Source organism: Macrobrachium rosenbergii, chromosome 23, assembly GCF_040412425.1.
Source record: "Macrobrachium rosenbergii isolate ZJJX-2024 chromosome 23, ASM4041242v1, whole genome shotgun sequence".
In the NCBI taxonomy this organism is placed as follows: Eukaryota; Metazoa; Arthropoda; class Malacostraca; order Decapoda; family Palaemonidae; genus Macrobrachium; species Macrobrachium rosenbergii.
Window position 1 is genome coordinate 30056513 of NC_089763.1, and position 25042 is coordinate 30081554.

Below are 25042 nucleotides of genomic sequence, written 5' to 3' on the forward strand. Positions count from 1 at the left end.
TATTATTACTCGCACGAGGCGAGCACACACACAAACACACATACACACGTGTGTGTATGTATGTAATGTATATATATATATATATATATATATATATATATATATATATATATACGTATTAATGGGGGAATGTTTGTAAATTTAGCCTATGTCTTTTTATCTATAAACACACACACACACATATACTGTACATAAAAGCCTATACGCATCCTTTAAAGATGCGCAAATGACAAAATTCAAACTTGAAGGTTAACCAGAATAACCAGCGATAAGAAGACACATGTAGATAGCGTAAACAGATTAAGAAGAAAAAAAAGAAGGACGTAGATAAAGGAACGACCTTCCTTCCATACTTGACCGTGTTCACTGTACTACAGTAAAAGGCTAGCTGCTAGTACGAACTCACACTCCGTCTAAAACGTTAGACGCAAAAAAGTTCCCGTGGAAAGGAATGGTGTTTCTGTCGTAGGAGGGATGTAAAGAGTGTTCGCATTTCATTGTTTCCAATTTCCCTTGTGAATGAGGTGAGTGATATTTCTTTTTCTCGTTTCTTCGTTTTATTCTTTCGTTTTATTCTCTCGTTTTTTTCAGACTTGCCCAGTTGGAACTCTAGTGATGATTGTGGTTGAGTAGGGAGTTTTTTTTTTTATTTGGCAAGTTGGGATAGGGTACATCATTCTACTTTGACTGTAAAAAATACTCGTGTGTATGCGTGCATGTGCTTACATACACACACACATACATATGTGTGTATATATATGTGTGTGTTTACGTATGTACATATATATGTGGAGAGAGAGAGAGAGAGAGAGACAGAGAGACGACTCATCTCTCATCTAAACTAGAACCTTGAACTTTCAACGCCCAGATCCCGAGATGGAGTTCGAAGCCTGGAGTCCTTACGTGCTGCGGAAAAGCTACGAGTCCCTCCTACTCTCCCTCGGCGTCTGGGAATTCCTGCTGCCCTACATCATCTGGGGCCAGAGGATCGTCTTCTTCTGCCTGCTCATCGTCGCCTCCGTCGGCAGGAGGCTGAGGCTCCGCAGGAAATACGTCGAGGCGCTGGACAGGGTCTTCCGATTCGCCAGCGTCGCGATTCCTCCGCTCGTGGAGGAAGAGGAAGAAGAAGAAGAAGGAGAAAGAGAAGGAGAGGAGGATTTAAAAAATGATAGTGAAGGCAATTGGTAAATACTACTGATATATATATATATATATATATATATATATATATATATATATATATATATATATATATATATATACTGTATACTTTTTTGGATTCTTATTTATTTGTTTATTTTTGTATCCTTGTAAGTATATGGTTTATATATATATAATATATATATATATATATATATATATATATATATATATATATATGTTATATTGATGTATATATATATATATATATATATATATATATATATATATGAATCTGTCTATTCATTATTTTTGTAACCGGCAAGATTTTCTGACCAGGTTATCTCATGATTCGATGTCTTTGTGGGAAACAGAATGTCATTCTCTCCTCTAAAAACTGTGGCTATAGCTTATATATAATCTTTAATCTCCTCTCCAGCGCAGTGATAGATCCTGAATCGCCTCACGCGGGATCCTATTCCCACGAAGGGTCCTACGCTTTCGAGGACGCCATGCCTTACATGGCTGCAGGCATGAGAGCCGTTGTACAGGACTGCGTCAACAAGAGCTTCAGTCCAGCCGAACTTCGCACCTGGAATATGCTTTCCAGGTAGGTTCTGGAATGAGTCTGTTCTGCCTGAAATACATTTCTACGTAGGATAAAAAGTGATCTCATCTACATGGTACACACTTTCCAAAAATGTGATTATGTTCTACAATATGCTTTCCAGGAAGGGACTGGAATGTTTTTGTTTTGCTTGAAATACACATCTAGATACGGCTGAAAATATTCTCTTGTCCGTGGTGTATATTTTCCAAAAATGTAAATACAATATTTTCTACCTCATTCAACATTCCTGGTTGTGGGGACTATAAAAAAAATGTGTGGACTGAAAATGTTCCCTTCTGCATGATACACATTTTGCAATGTGTCCTACCTCAATGAACGTTCTAGAGAGGAATGAAAAAAACATTTTCTTCGACTTAGCAGTCTTAGAAAATAGATAAAATATTTTCTGTTTTGCTCGACCTAGTAATATCGGAAAGTAGAGAAAGTGTTTCATTTGTCTTGTAATATGATTTTTAAGTACGTCTAAAAATGCACGCATCTTCATATTGAGAGTAATTTGATTTCCTTTGAAGTTAACTTTTTACCTTTCTACAGAGATCAGTAACAGACCGTGGGAATAGATGTCTGAAGTTGTCAGAGAATTTAATGACGCTTATGGATGAAAATTTCTCGTAATATGAACATCTTGAATTCCCTTTGATCGTAACTTCCTTTGATTTTTGGGGGGCTCACAGTGAGAGAGGCAACTTCAAATTTTAACCGTTTATTAACTCACTGCTTTGCCATATAAAAATTCATATTAATAAACGAAAAAAAATGATTAACAGATAAAGAGATAAATAATGACATTTACATATTCTCATCTCATTGACAATCTTTATTAACTCACTACATTGCCACATAAAAATTCTCATTAATAAGATAAAACAAATCATAAACAGATAAAGAGATAAATAATGACATTTACATATTCTCATCTCATTGACAATCTCCCTTAACTGCATGCTGCAATGTGTATCGAACAAACCAACATGGAGGTCATTTTCACCAAGTTTACAAGTCCTCTTTAGTCCCACATCTCCATTTCACCCTCCCGAAGGACGATGCACACTCGGAACCTCCGAATGAGCCCCTCCCTGACGGTGTTCTGGATGGCGGGCTTCATCATCCGGTATTTCTTCCTGTTCCCGATGAGGCTTCTGGTGCTGTTTCTCAGCGTCGCGACCTTGACCGTCCTCTGCACGGCCGTCGGGTTCCTCCCCGACGGCGACTTCAAGAAGAGGGTCAACGCCTGGGTTGTCACGTGGTGCTTCGATTTCGTGGCTGGGTCCCTCTCTGTTGTGGCCAGGTATCGTGGTCGTGAGTTCAAGGCCTTTTTGGTGATTTTGCGTTCGTGTTTATCTACCAACAGCAAGCCAGGTGATTTCGTGTTGGTATACGGCTAGGGCCATCTTGTGGCAATGATATAAAACAATAAATTTGAAAGTCTTTCCTGCTATACTTCTATTTTCAGTTAATTTTCACTGAGTTAAAGTCTCTCTTTCTCGCTCTGGCTGTATGTCTGTCTAACTGTCTGTCAATCTGTCTGTCTGTCTACCTGTCAATCTGTCTGTAAATATCTGTCTGCTTACCTGTCTATCTCTCTGACTGTCAATCTGAATGTCTGTTTACCTGTCAATCTGTCTGTAAATATCTGTCTGTTTATCTGTCTGTCTCTCTCTGACTGTCTACCTGTCAATCTGTCTGGTTAATCTGTCTGCCTGTCTGTCTATTACTCTGTCTATCTGTCAATCTATCTGTCTGCCTGTCTGTTAAACTGTCTGTCTGTCTGTCAATCTGTCTATCTGTCTGTCTCTCCTATCTATTCTGCATAATCTTAACGAGACATACAAACTGTCCTGAATATTTCAGTCGTCCAATAAACCGAATTGATTTCCGACAATTAAAACTTGACTTTCCATCCCAAAGGTTCCACAACCCAGAAAATCGACCGAGCCACGGCATAGCGGTTGCCAACCATAGCTCCCCTATAGATTCTATGGTCTTGGCGACTGATCAGTGCTACGATATGGTAGGTAAATTGGTCAAAATCAGCTCTTTTTTACCTGGAATCACACAAATCTCGACTGATTAGGATGTGGCTAGATTGCGCTTCTGTGATAATTCACGAAAATACGATCTGTTGATATAAAACGGCACTTTTTTTTAATATCCTTATTTATCATGTTAAATATATTTCCATGACAGCTGAGTGAAATGGTAATGAAAGTGATAAATCAATAAAATGACGATTAGTTGATATAAAAAGGCACCCTTTCTAATAACCTTATTCCTCATGTTAAATATAATTCCATGACAACTGGGCGAAATGGTAATTCAAGTAGTGAGTCTTTGCAATGCTCCTGACGATAGGTAAACCTCTCTGCTTGTTCCAGGTGGGCCAAAAAGCCACGGGACTTTTGGGGATGTTCATGACGGCTCTCTCGAAGTCTTCTGGACACATCTGGTTTGAAAGAAGTGAAGCCAAGGACAGAAATGCTACGTTCAATAAGTGAGTATTTTTAGCTTTGTCTGTCCGTCCGCGCTTTTTTCTGTCCGCCCTCAGATCTTAAAAACTACTGATGCTACAGGGCTGCAAATTGGTATGTTGATGATCCACCCTCCACTCACCAAACATACCAAATTGCAGCCCTCTAGCCTCAGTAGTTTTTATTTTATTTAAGGTTAAATTTATCCATAATCGTGCATCTGGGAACGATATACTCCAAGTCACCACCGGGCCTTGGTGAAAGTTTCATGGGCCGCGGCTCGTACAGCATTATACCGAGACCACGAAAGAGATTTTTTTCGGTGGCCTTGATTATACGCTGTACAGAAAACTCGATCGCACCGAAGAAACTTCGGTGCATTATTTACTTGTTTTTTAATAGGTTCAATTTCCTCTTTTGTTCGCCTTATGCACAAATGTTTCTTTTGTACATTAAACTGATTTTATATGGCTGGATACTGTAACTATCTAGGAAGCTAATGATACTCGACTAATGATATTTGATATTTTTTAAAATAAATTTTTATGTGCCTTTTTCTTTTGCATTTAACACTCTCTCTCTCTCTCTCTCTCTCTCTCTCTCTCTCTATATATATATATATATATATATATATGTGTGTGTGTGTGTGTGTATATATATTATATATATGTACACGCACATATATATTATATATAAATTTCATGGCAATAAAATCTCCAAATTACAGAAGAGCTTGTTATGGTACCACTGTTGCAGAACAAAACGTTCTAGCATTCAAACGCTCAGTTTAAAATACTAGCTACCGTGCCACCAATTTCCCATTCCTTAACAACCAGGTTGCAGGCGCATGCGCAGAACACCAAACTGCCTCCGATCCTCATCTACCCAGAGGGGACTTGCGTCAACAACACTGCAGTTATGCAATTCAAAAAGGGAGCTTTTGAGGTAAGATTGCAGGATAGAATGACTTTTTTTTTTTTAAGGAACATTTAGAAGAGAATTTCATAAGATTATATGAAGCAAGCTCGTCGATCCTTTCGTTTATCGGGAAATCAACTGTGAAACCGATTTTTTTTTTCAGTGGCCACAGAATTTAGTGGTCAAAATCAAATTATTTTATTAGGGGATTTCATTTAAGAAGAAAATGCTTAAATAAATAACCAAAATAAATAAAGATAATGCTTTAATAATTTGCCATTTAATCTTTTAAAACACATACACCTTTAAAACTTTTTACTTTAAATTTCTCTTTCAGCTTTGAACGACCTCGTAGGTCCCAGCTCTGGCCTGTGGCCTAAATTTAATATCAATTATATTACATGGCCTAAATTTAATATCAGTTACATTACATGGCCTAAATTTAATATCAATTACATTACATGGCTTAAATTTAATATTAATTACATTACATGGGCCAAATTTATTATCGGTTGCATTACATGGCCTTAATTTAATATCAATTACATTACATGGCCTAAATTTTATATCAGTTTCGTTACATGGCCTAAATTTAATAAATTTAATATTACTTACATTACGTTGTCTAAATTTAATATCAATTACGTTACATGGCCTAATTTAAATATCAATTACATTACACTGCCTAAATTTAATATCAGTTACATTACATGGCCTGAATTTAATATAAATTACATTACTCAGCCTAAATTTGATATCAGTTACATTACATGGCCTAAATTTAATATCAATTACATCACACGACCTAATTTTAATATCAATTACATCACACGGCCTAATTTTAATATCAATTACATCACACGGCCTAATTTTAATATCAATTACATTACACGGCCTAATTTTAATATCAATTACATCACACGGCCTCAATTTTAATTATCAATTTTAATATCATCACACGGCCTAATTTTAATATCAATTTAATATCAATTACACGGCCTCAATTTGATATCAATTACGTTACATTACCATATGTCCTTCGTCTATCTTATCCACAGATCGACAGCGTGATCTACCCGATCGCCATCAGATTCGACCAGCGGTACGGCAACGCCTTCTGGTACCAAGACTCCTTCCTCGCCTACGCCTTCGACATGATGACCTCCTGGGCCATCGTGTACGACGTGTGGTACATGCCCCCCGTCTGCAGGAGAGAGAACGAATCGGCGGTCGCCTTTGCTCAGAGGTGAGACTAATTGAGAGGTTGGGTCTATATTCTTCTATTCTTGGTCAGGGTGCTAGATTAGGCGGACGAGTAAATCTGGCAACGCTGCGTTCAGAAGTGAGAATGATTTATGGAAAGGATCTTGTTGCTTTTATGTTCAGAAAAGAGAATGGTTGAGAGAATGAGTATGGTGCTTTTTTTGTACAGTGTTGATATTGAGAGAGAATGAATACAGGACATTTTTCTTTTAGAGGTACATAGCTGAGGGTGACCGGTAATAAAATCACAGGAAAAAAAAGTCACAATTTTGGCTAGGAAAAAAAATCACTGGAAAAAAAGTCACATTAATTTATGGTGCCCGGTAATAAAGTCACGGAAAATTCACAGTATTTCTTGGGGGTCATTATCTTTATGATATTTACAGTCTTTTGTTTATATTTATACGGAAACCCCCATGGAAATCCCCAACGGCCTTGTAGTAAACACGCCGCAAGTCACTATCTAGGAAAGATTATTGTGACTTTTTTCCTGTGACTTTTTTCCCTGTGATTTTTTCCCCAGTGATTTTTTTCCCCTGTGACTTTTTGTTTTTACCTGGATTCTAGTTGAGAGAATGAATCTATTCGTGCTTTTACTCAGAACTGAGAACTAGAAAAAAAAAAAAGAATAAATCTCTTGTTACAGTCGGAGATGAGAACGAACTCAGAGGCGAGACTATCTTGGAGAATGATTCGAACGCTGCTTTCCCCGGACGTGAGAATAACTGAGTAATTGAGAATAACTTGAAAAAAACAATAATTCTGTTTTTACACTCGGAGATGAGAACGAACTCAGAGGCGAGACTATCTTGGAGAATGATTCGAACGCTGCTTTTCCCGGACGTGAGAATAACTGAGTGACTGAATGTGTCACCGCTTTGTTTGTGGATGCGTAACATCGTTGCGCGCAACTGTGACCAATTACTCAGCACAAAGTTTCTCTCTCACGCTCTTATCATCGTTATCACAATTCCTGGAAGGCTGCTCGTTATCATGTTTTTTTTAGTTACACCTTTATCTCTACAACTGGTAAAATTTCCTTGTTACTTGTTCTGCATCATTTATATAATTTTTATTTATCTTGTTGGTCGTGCTAACTCATTTATCATTGTAGGAAGTATTTTTTTCATAAAGTGTACATCTGGTCGTTTTCTTTCATATTTTTAGTTTATTTCAGATTTTTAACTTTACATTTTTTTTAGAGTTTTTCCTCATGTCCACGTTTCTGGATTAGAAGGGAAGATTAAGGGCAGTAGGTCGTATGCAATATATGAATACTGATAAAGTTTTTACTCTTATCATAAATTCGTGGAAAAAACTCATGATGCGGTTAGAATACAATTATCATAAGGCACACTTTCAACACAAATTATTTTGGCATTTATAGGTTCTATGTATTCTAGAGTTCAAGCTTACTCTAACCTGTCTCTTCTGTCTAATTCTAAGAGTAAATGGGATGATTAAGCTTGGAAAATCATTTTTGCAATATGCATACTAAATAGGCCTACAGTTTTGATTCCTAGATTCACTGTATTCTGAAGTGTTACCAGTTTGTTCTATTTCCCAGAAAATTATATTCGTGATACATATTATTTATTACACTTTTGACTCCAGATCTCAGTTTTATCATAATCATGCATCGATCCAGTTCGCAAGTTCTAGAGTCCTTATTATAACTTCCAGAGTAAAAACGATGATCGCGCATCGCGGAGGCTTCGTCGAATTAGCCTGGGATGGCTTCATCAAGCTCCAGATGAATAAAGAAGAGGTCTGGACGAAGAAGAGAGACTTGTGGAAAGATAAACAGCAGCAGGAATTCGCCCGGCATCTTAGCCTTCCGAGCGGAGACGAAAAAGAAGAAGAAGAAGAAGAACCCCAACAACAGATCAAAGATCAACAGAACGGTGACGAAGAAAGTAAGAAAAACGATTAAGAAAAACGTTTATCCCTTTTTAGTTTGCGTTTGCGTTTATATTCTAGAAGAAAATCGACCAATAAAGGTTGGATGAAACTGTATTATTTTTCCTTCTGTGACAGACGAGTTCAAGAGTATATAAACAAACAAGTTAATGGTAGCGAAAAAGTGGTTAATGACTGTGCGGCAATTCTCTTTTTAACTAGGCAGTTTCCCCAATTTGCCCGGTACTGGGAGACCTTCAGCTCAGCGCTATAGTAGTTCCGTCAGTCTTAAACTGTGTTTTGTAGTGTGAAGTGGATATTTATGTGTTTCCAAAACTAATAAGGGGGTTTAGCGGCTAATCTCGCCGGAAAAAGTAAGGTTGAAATATTGAATTTTATTTTTTTTATTGAAAGTTGGTACAAATTATTCGTAGTAAACCTTAACGTTATTTTAAATTTTTTGTTCCGTAACGCATTGCGTAACGTCGTAATGCTGGTATTTAAATCTTCATCCCATCCCCACTCAAAAGGCCGTTTTTGATCATGAATTATCTTTGGGCAATCATGTTAACCTCTGAGATAATTTCAAGTTCGTAGTTAGGCATGATGAGAGGTAAGCCAAGGTAAAAAGAAATTGTCACATAAACGATAGATAATAAGATGTTAAGGTTGCAAATGTTACGCAGAAGAACGCCTGGCATAGAGATTGAACGCTTGATGTGTTTATTTTTTGCAAAACTTGGGAAATCCGTTGTTTTTTGAAATATTTAAAGTATAACGAGAGGTTTAAAGTTATATATACATATATATGCATATATAGCTATATATAATGTATATTATATATATATATATATATATATATATATGTAAATACGTTATATTTGTATATTTATATTTAATATATGTATATTTGTATATGTATGTATATGTGTACTGTATATTATATATAATTTGTATTATATATATATATATATATATATATATATATATATATATATATATATATATATATATATATATAATTATATATATATATATATATATATATATATATATATATATATATATATATATATATATATATATATATATATATACTATGTGCTTGTGCTTATGTATGTATGTATGTATATATTACGCATGAATGTATTTTTCTTATAATTTCTTTTTTTGCTTCAATCGGACATTACCATCATTATCATCGTTATTGATTTTTTTTTTCTTCAGTAATATTCACTTATCAGTGCCATTACGAGTTTTTTTTTATCGAGTATCATTCTTTGTTGATTTTTCTCGATGAGAACCCTAAAATAAACCGTTAAAAAGATACGTTATCGCGACACGTTCAACCTCGTAGGGGGGAAGCGGCGTAGTGCATCTCATGCGGCACACTGTAGGCATTGCTCAAGGTTCTTTGCAGCGTCTCTTAGGCCCCTAGCTGCAACCCCTTTCGTTCCTTTTACTGTACCTCCTTTCATATTCTCTTTCTTCCATCTTACTTTCCACCCTGTCCTAACTGCGAGGTTTTCCTCCTGTTACACCTTTCAGAACTTTTACTCTCAATTTCCTTTTCAGCGTTGAATGACCTCCTAGGTCCCAGTGTTTGGCCGTAGGCCTAAATTCTATAATATACAACAACGGCACGTTCAAGATCAACACGTGGCTTTGGTTTCTCTACGTCCGTGGAACACATAAGAGAGACATTACTGCACTTGAGTTCTTTTTGCGTTATCATCTTACGATTGGCAGTTATCTGGGCGGTCCGTAGTCGCGATAAGGTTAAAAGGGTAGATAGCAGCGTCTTGCTTTCATAATCGGGACGCGTATTTTATAAAATTTACAACTTTTTTTCCTGGTTTGTCGATTTAGTGGGAGTTTGTAGTAAGCCATCATTAAAATTTTGAATGATTTTTGTATCTTTGATGGAATTTTCATTGTCAATGAATCGGGGCAAAATATTCAGTTATCATTTGTCTTGTGCCTGAGCGCTTGGTAAAATCACAAAATGTTCATTTTAGGTAAAAGATAGAGTTCAGTGCAGTGATCCAGAGGTCTTCGGTATTTGTAATAGATTGGTTAAGGTATTTTAGTCTGATAGGACTGATATATATTCTTTTTGACCATGAAGTTGTTACATACAATTCATTTATTACGGTTTAGAATGAAGCTTTGTACATTTCTTTGCATTTGATTGGTATTTTTTGTTTTGTTTTGTTGACTGAAGCGTTTTAGAGAGCTCTGGGGTTGACTAAATATTGTTTGATATTGCCTTGTTTTTAAGAACTTTTGACTGCAGCTTTTTAAAGTGTACTGATTTAAATATATCATTGATGAAGCGATGTACTATGATTTAGTTTTCCTGGTTCTATTTGCAATTTTATGGCCCCATTTGCAAACTATTGTAAGTTCCATACACTTTTTTGTGGGTACTATTTTTTGTCTTTTATGGCTGCCACTTTTGGTCTTCTATGGTTCCATTTTTTCTTTTATTGGTCTCGTTTTCAGCCTTTTGTGGGAACATCTTCAGTTTTTTATGCGTCTCATTTAATGTTTTTAAAGGTCCAGTTTCCAAACTTTTGTGGGTCCCATTTTTTGGTTTTTTGTTGGTCCTATTTTCAGTCTTTTATGGTTCCCGTTTTCGGTCCCTTTTAGCTCCCATTCGCTGTCACTTGTTGGTCAAATTTCCGGGTTTTTAAGGGTCTTATATGCACTATTTAATGGGTCCAATTTTCGGTCTTTTGCGGGTCCTGTTGCAGTTTGTTACTGGTCCCATTGCAATCTTTTGTGGGTTCCATTTGCAGTTTTTGGTGTGTGCCATTTGCTTGCTGCTTTTTATGACCGTATTTTATGGGTATTTTTATTGCAACAATCAACTTGTGTCAATAGTATCAGTTTTGGAGTTTTCCGAAGTGCAATAATTTCGGTATTATATTTTTAAATGGAGCCTAATATTGCATAATTATAATTCCGCCACTACCACACACACACACACACACACACACACACACACACACACACACACACACACACACACACACATCCTCTGGTTTTCACTAAATATTTAGAGAAGACGTCTCGTGCCGTCAGCTACTCATATTGATGAGTCACCCAAAATTATTTGAAATAGAAAACGTTACATATTAAAGAAAGAAAATGGAACTTTAGTAGGAACTTAAATAAAACCTGTTACAGATGCTTAATGTAAGCTAATAGAAATATAGGATTATTATTATTATTATTATTATTATTATTATTATTATTATTATTATTATTATTATTATTATTATTATTATTATTATTAAGGTAACTTAAACGTACCTATGAATATAACGAGAATAGTGTTATTTTCACAGGTATTTCTGACTGCAGTTATTACCGAAATTAGTGATAGATTATTTTTGGAAAAGAAAAATACAGCATCGTAAATCTATGGGATTTCAAGGTTCATATAAGAAAAAATAAAAAGCTCACCTGAGTCTTAAGGTAAAAATCTGTAAGACATCCATTTCGTGACCGAAACACGATGAGTAATTTTAGAATCCTTCATGAATGTTTTGAAAATCAATATTGACTTATTTGAATCTCACCAACGAATAACTTAAAAGTCGCTATTGAATTACTCGAGAATCACTAGTGAATTATTACTCTAGAGTTATTAAAGCAATGCTGAACTGCTGGAAAGCAGTATCAAATTATTTTATTATTTCCAGTGACTTATAACTAATGAGATATTTGAGATTCATTGTTACATTATTTGAATTTCACTACCGAATGACTTGAGAAACTTGGATGACTTATTCGTAAATTTTAATTGTAATAGTTGGATTCAAGCGTTGCAAGGTTGACAGTTATTTGCCTGTTCGATTTGCTCTTGAGCGCACCTGGATGAAACGAAGTAAATTGAATTTGCTGACTCGCATATAAACTGAGAGCGTAGCTTTATAGCCTGATGTCTTGACCAAAATCTGGGATTCTGTGCGATTTTTGTCGTGCAGGGTAGGCTTTATATATATATATATATATATATATATATATATATATATATATATATATATATATATATATATATATATATATATATATATATATATATATATATATATAGTTACGTGGGCATGTCACGATCAAGAAATAATCTGTTCCAAATCTTATACCCGAGGCATTGACATGCACTAACAAAATCTATTCCCGACGAAACGAGTGAACTGTCAGCAAACTTCATGTAACAACTACCTGTTGCAATTCCGTTACCAGCCAGATGGCTCCCCCAATCTCTGCCTAGGGAAAGCGCATCGTTAACAAGCAGGCTTTTGTGTGCGTATAGCGAATCGGAGCATTTTAGCAAACACCGTAGTTCGTTATGTGACTGACTTATCTTTGTTTACAACACTGTTCGTTTGTATGACGCGAAGCTGTTAATTGAGTTTCCTTATCTCCCATTCTGCCCTAAAATGGAAAACTGCAGTATCTACAAAATTTTCGAAATTGAGATATGCCACCTGTTGGGCTCGTGAAACACAAAATACATAAGTTACTGTAGTTTCAGGATGATTCTTCAATGCTTTCCACGAGTATTTATGGGGTCCCATTTGTAAAATCATTAGTAAGGCAAGGGAAAACTGCAGTATCTACCATTTTTCTCAGTTTTGTACTTTTGCAAATACTGCAGCCTTTCATTTTAGGGCAACATTGCCATAAGGTTAACTATCTCACTTGTGACTACAGTGAGTATCTACACAGTATACCCCGTAGGGGATCAGTGCCGTCAGTGCACCTCACATGATGCACTGTAGGCATTACTTAAGGTCTTTGCAGCATCCCTTCGGTCCCAAACTGCAACCTATTTATTTTACTTTATCTCCGTTCATATTCTCTCTTCCATCTGACTTTCCACCCTCTCAAAAAATTGCTTCATAATGCAACTGCGAGACTTTCCTCCTGTTACACCTTTCAAACCTTCTTACTGTCAATTTCCCTTTCAGCGCTGAATGACCTCTTAGGTCCCAGGGCCTGGTCTTTGGTCTAAATTCTATATCCTATTCTATTCTGCACAGCATATTCTCGACAGCCTCTGCAGAACCATATGGCATCTTAATGTCACTGAATGAAATTCTTAACTCGTTCTGGGAGACTAGTATAATTATGTACTGTATTACAGTCCCTTGGGAATTTCAGTACCTTGCATTCAGCTGTTTTTGAAATCCTAGAGTGAATAAGTTTGTACTCTGCCGTCTTCTTCGGGTGATGAATTATTTTTGGACATCAGCACGCACCGGAATGCAAGGAACACGATGACAAAGAACAGGTTGAAAAGGTTATCTCGTCATTTAAAGATTACCACCCCAAGCAAGAGGGTAAAAATAAAGGAGATTTGGCAAAGCTTATTGGAGGAGATGGAAAACTGCCCTTTGTCATCTGAGGATTAGGAAAACACGTTATCACAAGGATTTTGAATGAGCAAGTATCATCACCCTTTCTGTGGCTGCTGCATTAACCCTTTGGACATTTGGTAGACGAGTATCCTAGCTTTCAAGCATAAGGGCGATAACAAAGGAGATTTGGTAAAGCTTATTGGAGGAGATGGAAAACTGCCCTTTGTCTAAAGATTAGAAAAACGTTAACTCAGAGGTTTTGAATGAGCAAGTGTCATCACCCTTTCTATGACTGCTGCATTAACCCTCTGGACATGCGTTAGTCGAGTGTCGTAGCCTTTAAGGACTTAGGGGATGTTTCTCTTTGAGTGCGAAATGAGGAGGGTAACTACCCTCTTTCCAAAGTTCTCTGAGAAGGTAATAAAGTATACAAATCGAGTAGCATTTTTAGGTTTGTCGAAGATGGGGACTCTTTTTAGAAGTTTAATGTGTTGGCAGTTTTCACAGTTGTATAGATAAGTATATGAATCTCAAACAGGAAATTATATAAAGCTTGCAAGGGCTAAGTGAAGGCTTCTTTAGAATTTATGAAGACTAATTTTTTTGTTTTGTTTTCTGTCAAATCTTTTGATAACCAAAAACATATTTCTAAATTTAATGACAAGAAGCGTTACAAATCAGACTATATAAACCATTCGCTAATTCTCTAAATTCATGCTTTAATAATGTATATGTTTTTTTACTGATTTGTATTCCAAACTATCAATGTATATGGCTTATGCTGAAATAGAGCTGTTTATTATTATTATTATTATTATTATTATTATTATTATTATTATTATTATTATTATTATTATTATTATTATTATTATTATTATTATTATTATTCTGTTGCGATTGGAGGAGAAACTATTTTTGGTTGAGACAGAATTTCAGGAATAAGAAGACTCTCAAAAATGTATCTGTTGACTGAAAGCAAACTCCCGCAAAGAACTCGGCTCGGATGCTCTAAATTCGAGAGAGGAAGAACGCATCAAACAGACATAACTAGACTTGGGTGCCGCGGCGCAGACGGAACGTCCCCGTGGGCGCGTTCTACTGGAGTGAAATGGCTGGCGTTTGCAATTTGAAAGGGAGTTTTAAGAGATACTTAAGACTCGAAAGGTCATGCTTATCCGACGGTTCGTGTATTCTGCCAACCGTCTCCGTATTCCTTTTCCAAGAAGGAGGAATTTGGATCATCCCAGCGCTTTTTTTATTTGTCCTTTTTTCCCCCCCAAGAAGGATCTCGGATCCTAGCAGCAGAAACTTTTCGTCTCTCGGCAAAAGGCACGCTGAAGGTACGAATTGCTTGGATTTCTGTAAAACCCCGAGCGTATCTCGGCGCCTTCTCTCGGCGCAAGGGTTAGAATGATGAGAAAACTTCTTCTTCTTCTTCTTCTTCCTCCGCCGTCGTAAAAGGAGGGAATTTCTGGAGGGCTGACTAGGGAGAAAAGTCGTACGAGGGGAATTCGATGAAATCGAATTCTGGTATGACGTACGTGTGTTGTGACGTTCTTTTAGACTTTGTGAAAAGAGAACCGACACCTCGGAAAATGCCAAAAGAATGATTGTTTAGTCGCGGATTACCCATTAGCAAATCAAATCATCCCTGAAGTGATTCCAGATGACTGACACATCAGACCGCAACTGAACAGTAATTTGACTGACAGACTTCGGCAGTAATTGCGGCAAGACCTGGAGGGGACCGGCCATTTAAACGGGGACACCATCAATAAGAGAATATCGCCTGAAAGTCATTCATTTGGGTCAATTATATCACAGAAGCCATTAATTCCGTGGACATCAAAGCACTATTATAATGTCATCAATGAGCGAAATGACTCCCGCGGGTTGCTTTGTGCAATTGATCATGATGCTTATTCATTTGCTGCGTAATTGGTGTATTGATATCCTCCGGCGGTAATGATTTAAATGTAGCACTTTGTAATGAAGCTTTTTTAATGAAATCCCCGAACGAAATATTTATTTACTTTATTATTTGAGGAGATTAGCCGCTAGGTGCTTCATCTTACAAGTGCGTGAGTTAATGCATTAGGGCACTGGAAACGTAAATTGACATGGATTTCGGTTTAAGCATTGAATTATTTTCCATGAGCCTCGTCTGATAAATATGTTGGCATAATCCTTTCGACGCTTTGATCCTCACATTACAAAGGTGCTATTTTTGAAGCCGTTAAAAGTGTAAACCGTCATCATTTAGATATTTAAAATACTAGAATGATCTTTTTACAGATATAAGGATTCAGTTACTTAGGCACTAGAATTTTCATTTCGTAAGCATTATTATTTAATTACTTGAACACAAGGCGCCTCATCTTGCAAACATCATCTAATTTCCTAAGCATCTGACGCCTCGTCTTGCAAACATTTTTATTTAATTAAGTATCAGACGCCTCGTCTTGCAAACATTTTGATTTAATTACTTAAGCATAAGACGTCACGTCTTGCAAACATTTTTTATTTAATTACTCAAACACAAGACTCCTCATCTTGCAAACATTTTGATTTGATTATTTAAGCATCAGACCCCTCGTCTTGCAAACATTTAGATTTAATTACTTGAGCATCTGACGCCTCTCTTACAAACATTTTGATTTAATTACTTGAACGCAAAACGCCTCATCTTGCAAACATTTTCATGTAATTATATAAACACAAAACGCCTTATCTTGCAAACATTTTAATGTATTTACTCGAACACAAGATACCTCATCTTGCAATAGGCTTTTTGATATGGTAATTTAAACGCAAGCACCACCACCTTAAAATGTTGAAGTGATAATTTGTGAATGTCTTCCGGACTTGCAAATGTTCATTTATCATTTCCATAAAGCCACGACCTTCAATTTTAGTATTACGTATAGTTTAAGACAAGTCGTAATGATTCCATAAAGTGCTGTGTGTTATTTCATAAAGGTTTTACTGGTTTCAACAACCATTTAATCCTTTTTTTAATTTAGTCGTATCTCTTATTTACCTTTTGCTTATTAATATTGCTGACAGTTTATGTTGGAAAAGCGTTGTCAGCCAATAAAAGACGCCAAGATTGTATTAGCTGTTAATGAAAATTGCCAAGGGGAATCTATTAACAAAAAAACTTTTCCTTAAATAGTTAATAACTCCATACCTTTATGGTACATTTTCGTCTGTTTTCATATATGGGCAATCTGTTCTCTCTTTCTCAACAATTTCTTTCCGATTTTTAGTTTTCTGTAAAAGAAAACTATTGTGGCGGCTTTGTCTGTCCGTCCGCACTTTTTCTGTCCGCCCTCAGATCTTAAAAACTACTGAGGCTAGAGGGCTGCAAATTGGTATGTAGATCATCCACCCTTCAGTCATCAAACATACCAAATTGCAGCCCTCTAGCCTCAGTAGTTTTTATATTATTTAAGGTTAAAGGTAGCCATCATCGTGCTTCTGGCAACAATATAGGAAAGGCCACCATCGGGCCGTTGTAAGTTTCATGGGGTGCGGCTCATACAGCTTTATACCGAGACCACCGAAAGATAAATCTGTTTTTGGCGGCCTTGACTATACGCTGTAGCGGCTGTAGAGAAAACTCGACTGCGCCGAAGAAACTAAGGCGCATTTTTTACTTGTTATTTCTCTATATGAATGATGAACGATGATAAGAAGTAACAATTGCATTCGAAATTGAGGATAATGTCTGAGTTGAATCTATATTCAGATTATTTTGTATTTGATTTTTATAGACGAGGGTATATTCTTTTGTGTGAAGAAAAGAGAGAGAGAGAGAGAGAGAGAGAGAGAGAGAGAGAGAGAGAGAGAGAGAGAGAGAGAGAGAGAGATATTTATAAAGCGAGTTTTTCAATTGATTATTAACAAATTAAATAATTTACATTGTTTTATGTACCTGGACTTTATCTCCTATGAGAATATTCTGATTGGAAATTTTTCCTGTGGTTTCTCATGTTTCAAAAGGAGAGAGAGAGAGAGAGAGAGAGAGAGAGAGAGAGAGAGAGAGAGAGAGAGAGAGAGAGAGAGAGAGAGAGAGAGATTTTAAATTAACAAATACCTGTTGACTTGTCCGTAAGTGTTCAGTGCCCAGCGGTGGCGAGAAGTGAAAATGACATTTCATGAAATCTCATTTCGGAGGCAGTTTTATCCACATGGAAAAATACGTCTCTTAGTCGTTTTGCTGACGTTCTGTTCCATGCTGGGACAGAAACATGGAAAGTTATACCTGCACGTCAACTGAGTTACAACCAGTAAACTATGTTGAGGGCATGAAGAAGTCGTAAAGCAAGAATTTGGTATAATAAATCTTGCATTGAAATCATGCCCTTAAAAGAACGACTATGACGACCCTAGGGAAAGGCTGCCACATTATACCAATGCCCTGACGACGACTCCAGGAAAAGTGCTGTAACAGACACCAATGCCCTGACGACGACCCTAGGATGAAACTGCCACAGATACCCATGCCCTAACTATCATGAGAACTGTGTTAGGTTATAAGAACGACTCGAGACGACCTCATCTGACATGCGACCTGCCTAGAAGTGGGTCGAGTTAAAAAGCATTTCAAGAAAACTCATATTATTGACACTAGAAGCCAACACGTGGAGAGAAACTGAACTATAAAGTTTCTTTCTTTCTAGAGCAAGAAGAAGACTCCCGCCGTCTGGCATTTCCAAGGGAACTATGTCGTCAGTGAACGAACGACCTTGGGTCTACATTCGGAGCTCCGATAAACATAACAGAATCAAGAAATTCAATCCTCTCTGCCGCTTGGTAATAAAAATGGGATTCATGTCTTCCGAATAACATCCAGCCTCCGCTTATCTGAAATTCCCGAACCGAAGTCTCTATCTCGGAATGGTTAAATCTTCTTCCCAGGCTTTATAACACATTTCAGAACGAATACACAGACTATAAATGTGATGGGAAACAACTCGAAGAGTTGAATGTGAAGTGAATTTGTTGCTTGTGGAAGTTACTGTACAAATTCGAAACTTATCAACGTTTACCTCAGAGACATTTATCGGCGAGAAATGGCTTACGTGAGCCATCTGGTGTGAAATTGGCTAACTAATAAATCAGTTAATTGGAGAAATAGTTTACAGAAATTTCTCACCCGGCCACGGGTGAAATATGCTACACCTCATAGGCGGGTAGCGCCGTCAGTGCACGTCACGTGGTGCACTGTAGGCATTACTTAAGGTTCTTTGCAGCGTGCCTTCGGCCCCTAGCTGCAACCCCTTTCGTTCCTTCTTACTTTCCACCTTCTCCTAACAATTGATTCATAGTGCAACTGCTTTGAGGTTTTCCTCCTGTTACACCTTTCAAACCTTTTACTGTCAATTTCCGTTTCAGCGCTGAATGACCTCATAGGTCCCAGTGCTCGACCTTTGGCCTAAATTCCATACGTAATATGTTGCAGGAGCCACCACGCGAGAGAGAAACACCTTTTAGCAATACCTTGTGGTAACTCCGTAAAAAAAAGAGAAGTTGCAAGGTCAATTCAGCAAGATAAACTGCTTTAAAGAACCATTCGTTAAAGGAACGATTTGATTTGCAACATCCACCCGGCAGACGCAATGTCTTGCAAGGGCCATCTGGCAGACACCAGGCAGGATAAGTGTTTTGAAAGAACCTTGTTTGCCAGAGTGGTTGGGATAAGTTTGAGCGACACTCAACGGCCGAATTGCTGCTTTTAATGGTAATGACTTCTAATCAAGGGGTGATGCGAAGCATTCTCTCTCTCTCTCTCTCTCTCTCTCTCTCTCTCTCTCTCTCTCTCTCTCTCTCTCTTAGGCGCTGGATTCGTAGAGGGCTTGGAGTCCAAAGACTTTATCTTAGTGCCCTTTAAGTTAAGTTACGAGCGGAATTTATTGTCAATGAAGGATCTAGGCTAAAATATAAGTTTATTAAGGAAAACATGTTTAATAATTCAAATGTTGGAATAGGGAGGAAATGGATGTCCTTCTTTTGAGATTTATATTTTTTTATAGAATGAGGAAAAATGCAAATGCTCGTGAACTTAGGTGAATGTGCATAAATGCACATGTAACTACACGCACGTGTAGGAACACAAGCAGTTACAGTCAATACAGACAGAAAAACAGACACATGCATGCATAGACACACACACACACACACACACACACATATATACACACATATATATATATATATATATATATATATATATATATATATATATATATATATATATATATATATATGTTAGCTCATTCAAACTGGATGGTATCTAATGGCGTATTTATTCAGAAAAAGTTACAAGCGTTCTTGGACAAACAGTCCACATTATCAAGTATACGGATACTTGATAATGTGGACTGTTTGTCCAAGAAAGCTTGTAACTTTTCTGAATAAACACTCCATTAGATACCATCCAGTTTGAATGAGGTCCTTTTAGTAATTCTACTAATGCACAGAACAATTGTGTATGTGATGAAGTTAACATATATATATATGTATGTGCTTGTGTTAATACACGTACATTTATGCAAATCCACCTAAACTTACAATCATTTATATATATATTTTTTGTTAAAGAAGAAAACATAAAAATAAAAAAAAACACACACATCCGCTCCCTTCCTACTTGAACAAAGTTTTAACCTGCGCGCCTCCTGTTGCCTAATGAAGTGAAATACTTGCTTTTTGGGGAACTGATTAATGAGATGCACCCTTCTGCTTGCATTAATTCGCATCCGAGTTAATGCACGTGCTTGTCCCGCCGGGACTCATGATGGAAGGCGTGAAATCTAATATTACGTTGCTTTTTGAGAGAGAGAGAGAGAGAGAGAGAGAGAGAGAGAGAGTCCAATAATTGCTTTTTCATAGAGAGAGAGAGAGAGAGTCTCATAATTGCTTTTTCATAGAGAGAGAGAGAGAGAGAGAGAGAGAGAGAGAGTCTCAGAATTGAGAGAGAGAGAGAGAGAGAGAGAGAGAGAGGTTATTTTGGTCATTCGTCTGTTGCACGTATTTGACGTAAAGATATACATATATTTATATATAATACATATATATATATATATATATGTATATATAATACATATGTATATATATGTATATGTATATATATATATATATATATATATATATATATATACCTTGTAATTCTAATAAGCCCCTGTTTTAATCTTGTTCAAACAACTCTCTCTTCTAATTCTAACACACACACGCACATATATATACATGTATACAGTATCTATATATATATGTTTTAATCATGTTCAAACAAACAACTCTCTCTATATATATATTATATATATATATATATATATATATTATATATCTTTTTAATCTTGATAAACAGCCTCTCTCTCTCTTCTTAATCTTCTTCTCTCTCTCTCTCTCTCTCTTCTCTCTCTCTCTCTCTCTCTCACACACACACACACACATGTATATATATATATTTATATATACATGTATATATATATATATATATATATATATATATATATATATATATATATATATATTGTATATGAGATAGAGAGAGAGAGAGAGAAGAGAGAGAGAGAGAGAGAGAGAGAGTTGTTTGAACATGATTAAAACGGGGGCTTATTAGAATTACAAGGTTGTAATCCGAATTTGAGGTCATGATCCGATTACGATTTTCCGAGAAAATAATAATAGAAAAAATTCTGTGCGCTGAGTATTTCCCAAAACGCAAACATTATTTTGCAAATACGAGTATATTGCGTGTGTGTGTGTGTGTATGTGTATGTGTGGGTGTATCGTGCGTTTTCATTAGAACAGTAATTAAGGCTATGTCATTAATTTTATTTTGTATTTGTCTTTTAAGAATGGTATTGTTTTTGGGGGCTGTCGTTGTTACACACAGGAAAAATAAATAAACCGATGGATGCGTTTTATCATCTCGGTTTCAGTCCCTTTATTTTTGCCTCTCTTCCTGACATTTTATATATGCATTTATCCTTTTATTTCTATTTTCCATTCGTAGCCAAGTCATGTTTATTATTTTCTCCCGATCTCCCCTCTCTTTGTTTCTTGTCCACTTAGTCAATATCAGTTGCAGTTCGGCTGTCCGTTCTTCTATTCTGTTATTTCCATTTGCACATTCCCTTCTTTCGTCTTTCTTTTGAGTATTGGGTGTTTATTACAATCTTCGTTCTTATTACTCTTTATTTCTATCTTCCTTCATTTTCGGTATGCCTTTTAGGCGTGACGATCGTTTATATTTTATCGTCATTGATCTCCTGTTTTCTACATTTCTTCAGCTCCGCAGAGGGGTAGCAGTGCCGTCAGTGCGCCTCATGCGGTGGACTGTAGGGAGGTTCTTTGCAGCGTCCCTGTGGCCACTAGCTGCAACCCCCTTTCATTCCTTTTACTGTACCTCCGTTCATATTCCATTTCTTCCATCCTACTTTTTACCCTCTCCTAACAATTGTTTCATAGTGCAACTGCTTTGAGGTTTTCCTCCTGTTACCCCTTTCAGACCTTTTACTGTCAGTTTCCAGCGCTGAATGACCTCATAGGTCCGAGCGCTTGGCCTTGGTTCAAAATTCTATAGTATTCCTTTGCATTTCATCAGTATCTGAATTTTTATTTTTCCTTCATTCCTTTCGTTCGTCGTCTGTCGGTCTTAGTTTCGCTTCATGTTGCGTGAATGATTATTATTGTTCTTCGAACTTTCCTGCTAAGTTTTTTACGTTGTTTACTTCTTGCAGTGACGTCATTGGTTAGTCACCTACGTCATCAAAGTTGACGTCATCGTTCCCGGAAAAAGATTCCAATTATATTCTGATGAAAGTAGAGAAAATTGGTCCATCCATTTTTTTATGCCCACTTTTCATTTTAGCGTCTCTCTCTCTCTCTCTCTCTCTCTCTCTCTCTCTCTCTCTCTCTGTGTGAAATTGATAATTCCGCGAAGGGTATCATTAAGGCGGTGTAAAAATAGTCTATATATTGAAAGCTTCTCAATTTAGTTGTCAGGTTTTTACGTTTTTATCTTGAATTTTCTTTTGTATGTGTGGTTATTAGTCGTATTTTTTTTTGGTGCAATAGTAGGCTAATAGGCTATGTTAACTATCACTATCGCGTAAACTATCAGCTATGGGTGTCTAAGTTTTGGTTAATGTTATATTGGTCTTAGTAAAAAATGGAAAGTGTCTCGTTAGCTATCAAAGATGGTTTTTTGAGTTTTAATCTAGTTTATTAAGCCTTAGTTTAATTTGTCCAGGCAAGCTAACGGTTAGTTAGATAAACCGTAAGCATTAACCAATGATGTGAATGAGTCTCTTACTGCAGCTCTGGTATTCTCTCCCTGCCTCCGTATTCACTGACTTGAAGCTTAATTCTTCAATTCATTTCTCTAACTGTAATTACAGTACCAGGCATCTTCATAGTAGCTAAAAGTAGCTGCACCCGTCATTACATTGTTGCAAAAATCCTGCTAAAAAAAAAAAATGGAAAGTGGGACAATGAATGTATTCTATAGACCAGTTGTTTATAAAGTTTTCAAAGGTGGTTCAGTTTACAAGCTCTTGGTTCTATCCAGGAGGAGGAGGAGGAGGAGGAGGAGGAGGAGGAGGAGGAGGAGGAGGAAGAGGAGGAGGAAGTCTCTGCAGATGTAAGGTGGACTGCAAGACAAAATGGTCACTGATTAGTATGGTTGCAACTGCCTGATCACATCGTCTTGCAGATTACTGGAGCAAAGAGTTAGGTCCAACCGGCCTTCTTGTATAAGTGAGTTGGATCATCACAGTTGTTCAGTGATTTGACTCCTGGAAATGACTGGAACAAGCAGTACAGGTGGCGACTCGTGGGGTCTCCTGGGTGTCTGTCTGGGCCTGATAGAGGGATGATGAACATTAAAGTCACCTGCAACGAGATTGTTGCTCCTCGTCAATTACGGAGGGGTTGTGGTATGAAAAGATCCACAGTTGGTGCTGGAATCATTTGTCGCTGTGTGCACTCATTAGGGCATGCCGTTGGACAGGGCATCCTTGAAGAAATGCTGGAAGTTTCCTGTCTGTTATATCATGGCTGAAAGGTATATAAAATATATAAATATATATATATATATATATATATATATATATATATATATATATATATATATATATATATATATATATATACATATACAAACCAGGGTATGGGATGCAAACCTAAGGCCAGGCTATTCGATGATTTTCCCAACACGCAAACTAACGGAGATGGTTTTGTGGGGGGACAAGTACAGCGCGATGGAGGAGACAAAAGCTATTAAATGAAATATGGCACAGGTGTAAACAACATCATTTTGAATTGTTCTCTTTCATTAAAATTCTTTATTAATGAATACGTAACGTTTAGTGAAGCTAATGTTGTCTGAAAATGTTCCGTGAAGGGAATTGAAAACCCATTTGAACTACCCAATGGCTGCTATATTTCTGTTTGGACTCCTCTACGACCTAACTTAGACTCTTTGAAAGTCTGCGGCGGCATAGTCCTCATTTATTCTATGCACAACAAGAAATTGCACGGGAATTTTGATTTCTTAATGTGGATGCAGAGATATATTAACTTTTTAAGAACTCCCATTTTCCCTATTTTAGCACTTACCAACGAGTTTGCACGGAAGGCTGTATCTTGTGAAAGGTTAAGTAACTGAACATTATCATCAGAAACCCCGAAATCAGTAAATTGTATAGACTTGTGGATAGCTGAACTGGAACGTAAGGGAACAAAGGCTCCCCAATAATTTCCTTGAATTTTGTAAAGGGAAATTTAGAACGTAATTGTTACTTGTGTAGAAACGCCGAATCGGATGAATACTACACTGCAAACGATAGACTAACGAGATTTAATAATGTAAACCACGTTGGTATTATTATAATTATTAAAATGGCAAAGAAACCCAATTGCACAACTGATCCGATGCCAAATCTGAGCTTATTGGGGTTGAAAAATGTTCATGCATAGTATAACAGTGACAGTTATAAATGTCAGTATCTCTGAATGCAAGTTCCCTGTGGCTGAGAAAGTGGCTGTTGTTGAACAAATAACTTGAACTTCATACAGGCCTCTTTCGAATATATCTTTTATGTCCAAAATGTTAGAATACGTAATTCTTGAAATGATAATTAGTTATCTGGAAAGGGTAAATGCTTTACTGGTTAGTCAGCCGGCTTATAGACACTTCTATCCTACAGAAACCACAGAAAGTTCTGTTGTAAATGACCTATTAGAAACGATAAATAGAGCAAATGTGGTATTTTGGTGCTGCTCGATCTCAACGCTGTTTTTGATACAGTTATTCATGAATCTCTTTCAGATCATTACGA

General features: G+C 36.7%; 1 protein-coding gene across 1 annotated transcript; it reads left to right on the plus strand.

Moving 5' to 3' along the window:
- The first annotated feature begins 373 nt into the window (after nt 1-373).
- LOC136851423 (glycerol-3-phosphate acyltransferase 3-like) lies at nt 374-8434 on the plus strand. Its single transcript, XM_067125508.1, has 9 exons — nt 374-524; nt 869-1184; nt 1580-1750; nt 2811-3059; nt 3680-3782; nt 4147-4262; nt 5076-5184; nt 6216-6403; nt 8104-8434. The coding sequence occupies exons 2-9, from the start codon at nt 877-879 to the stop codon at nt 8351-8353; spliced, it is 1494 nt and encodes a 497-aa protein (XP_066981609.1). The 5' UTR covers nt 374-524; nt 869-876; the 3' UTR covers nt 8354-8434.
- The last annotated feature ends 16608 nt before the right edge of the window (nt 8435-25042 follow it).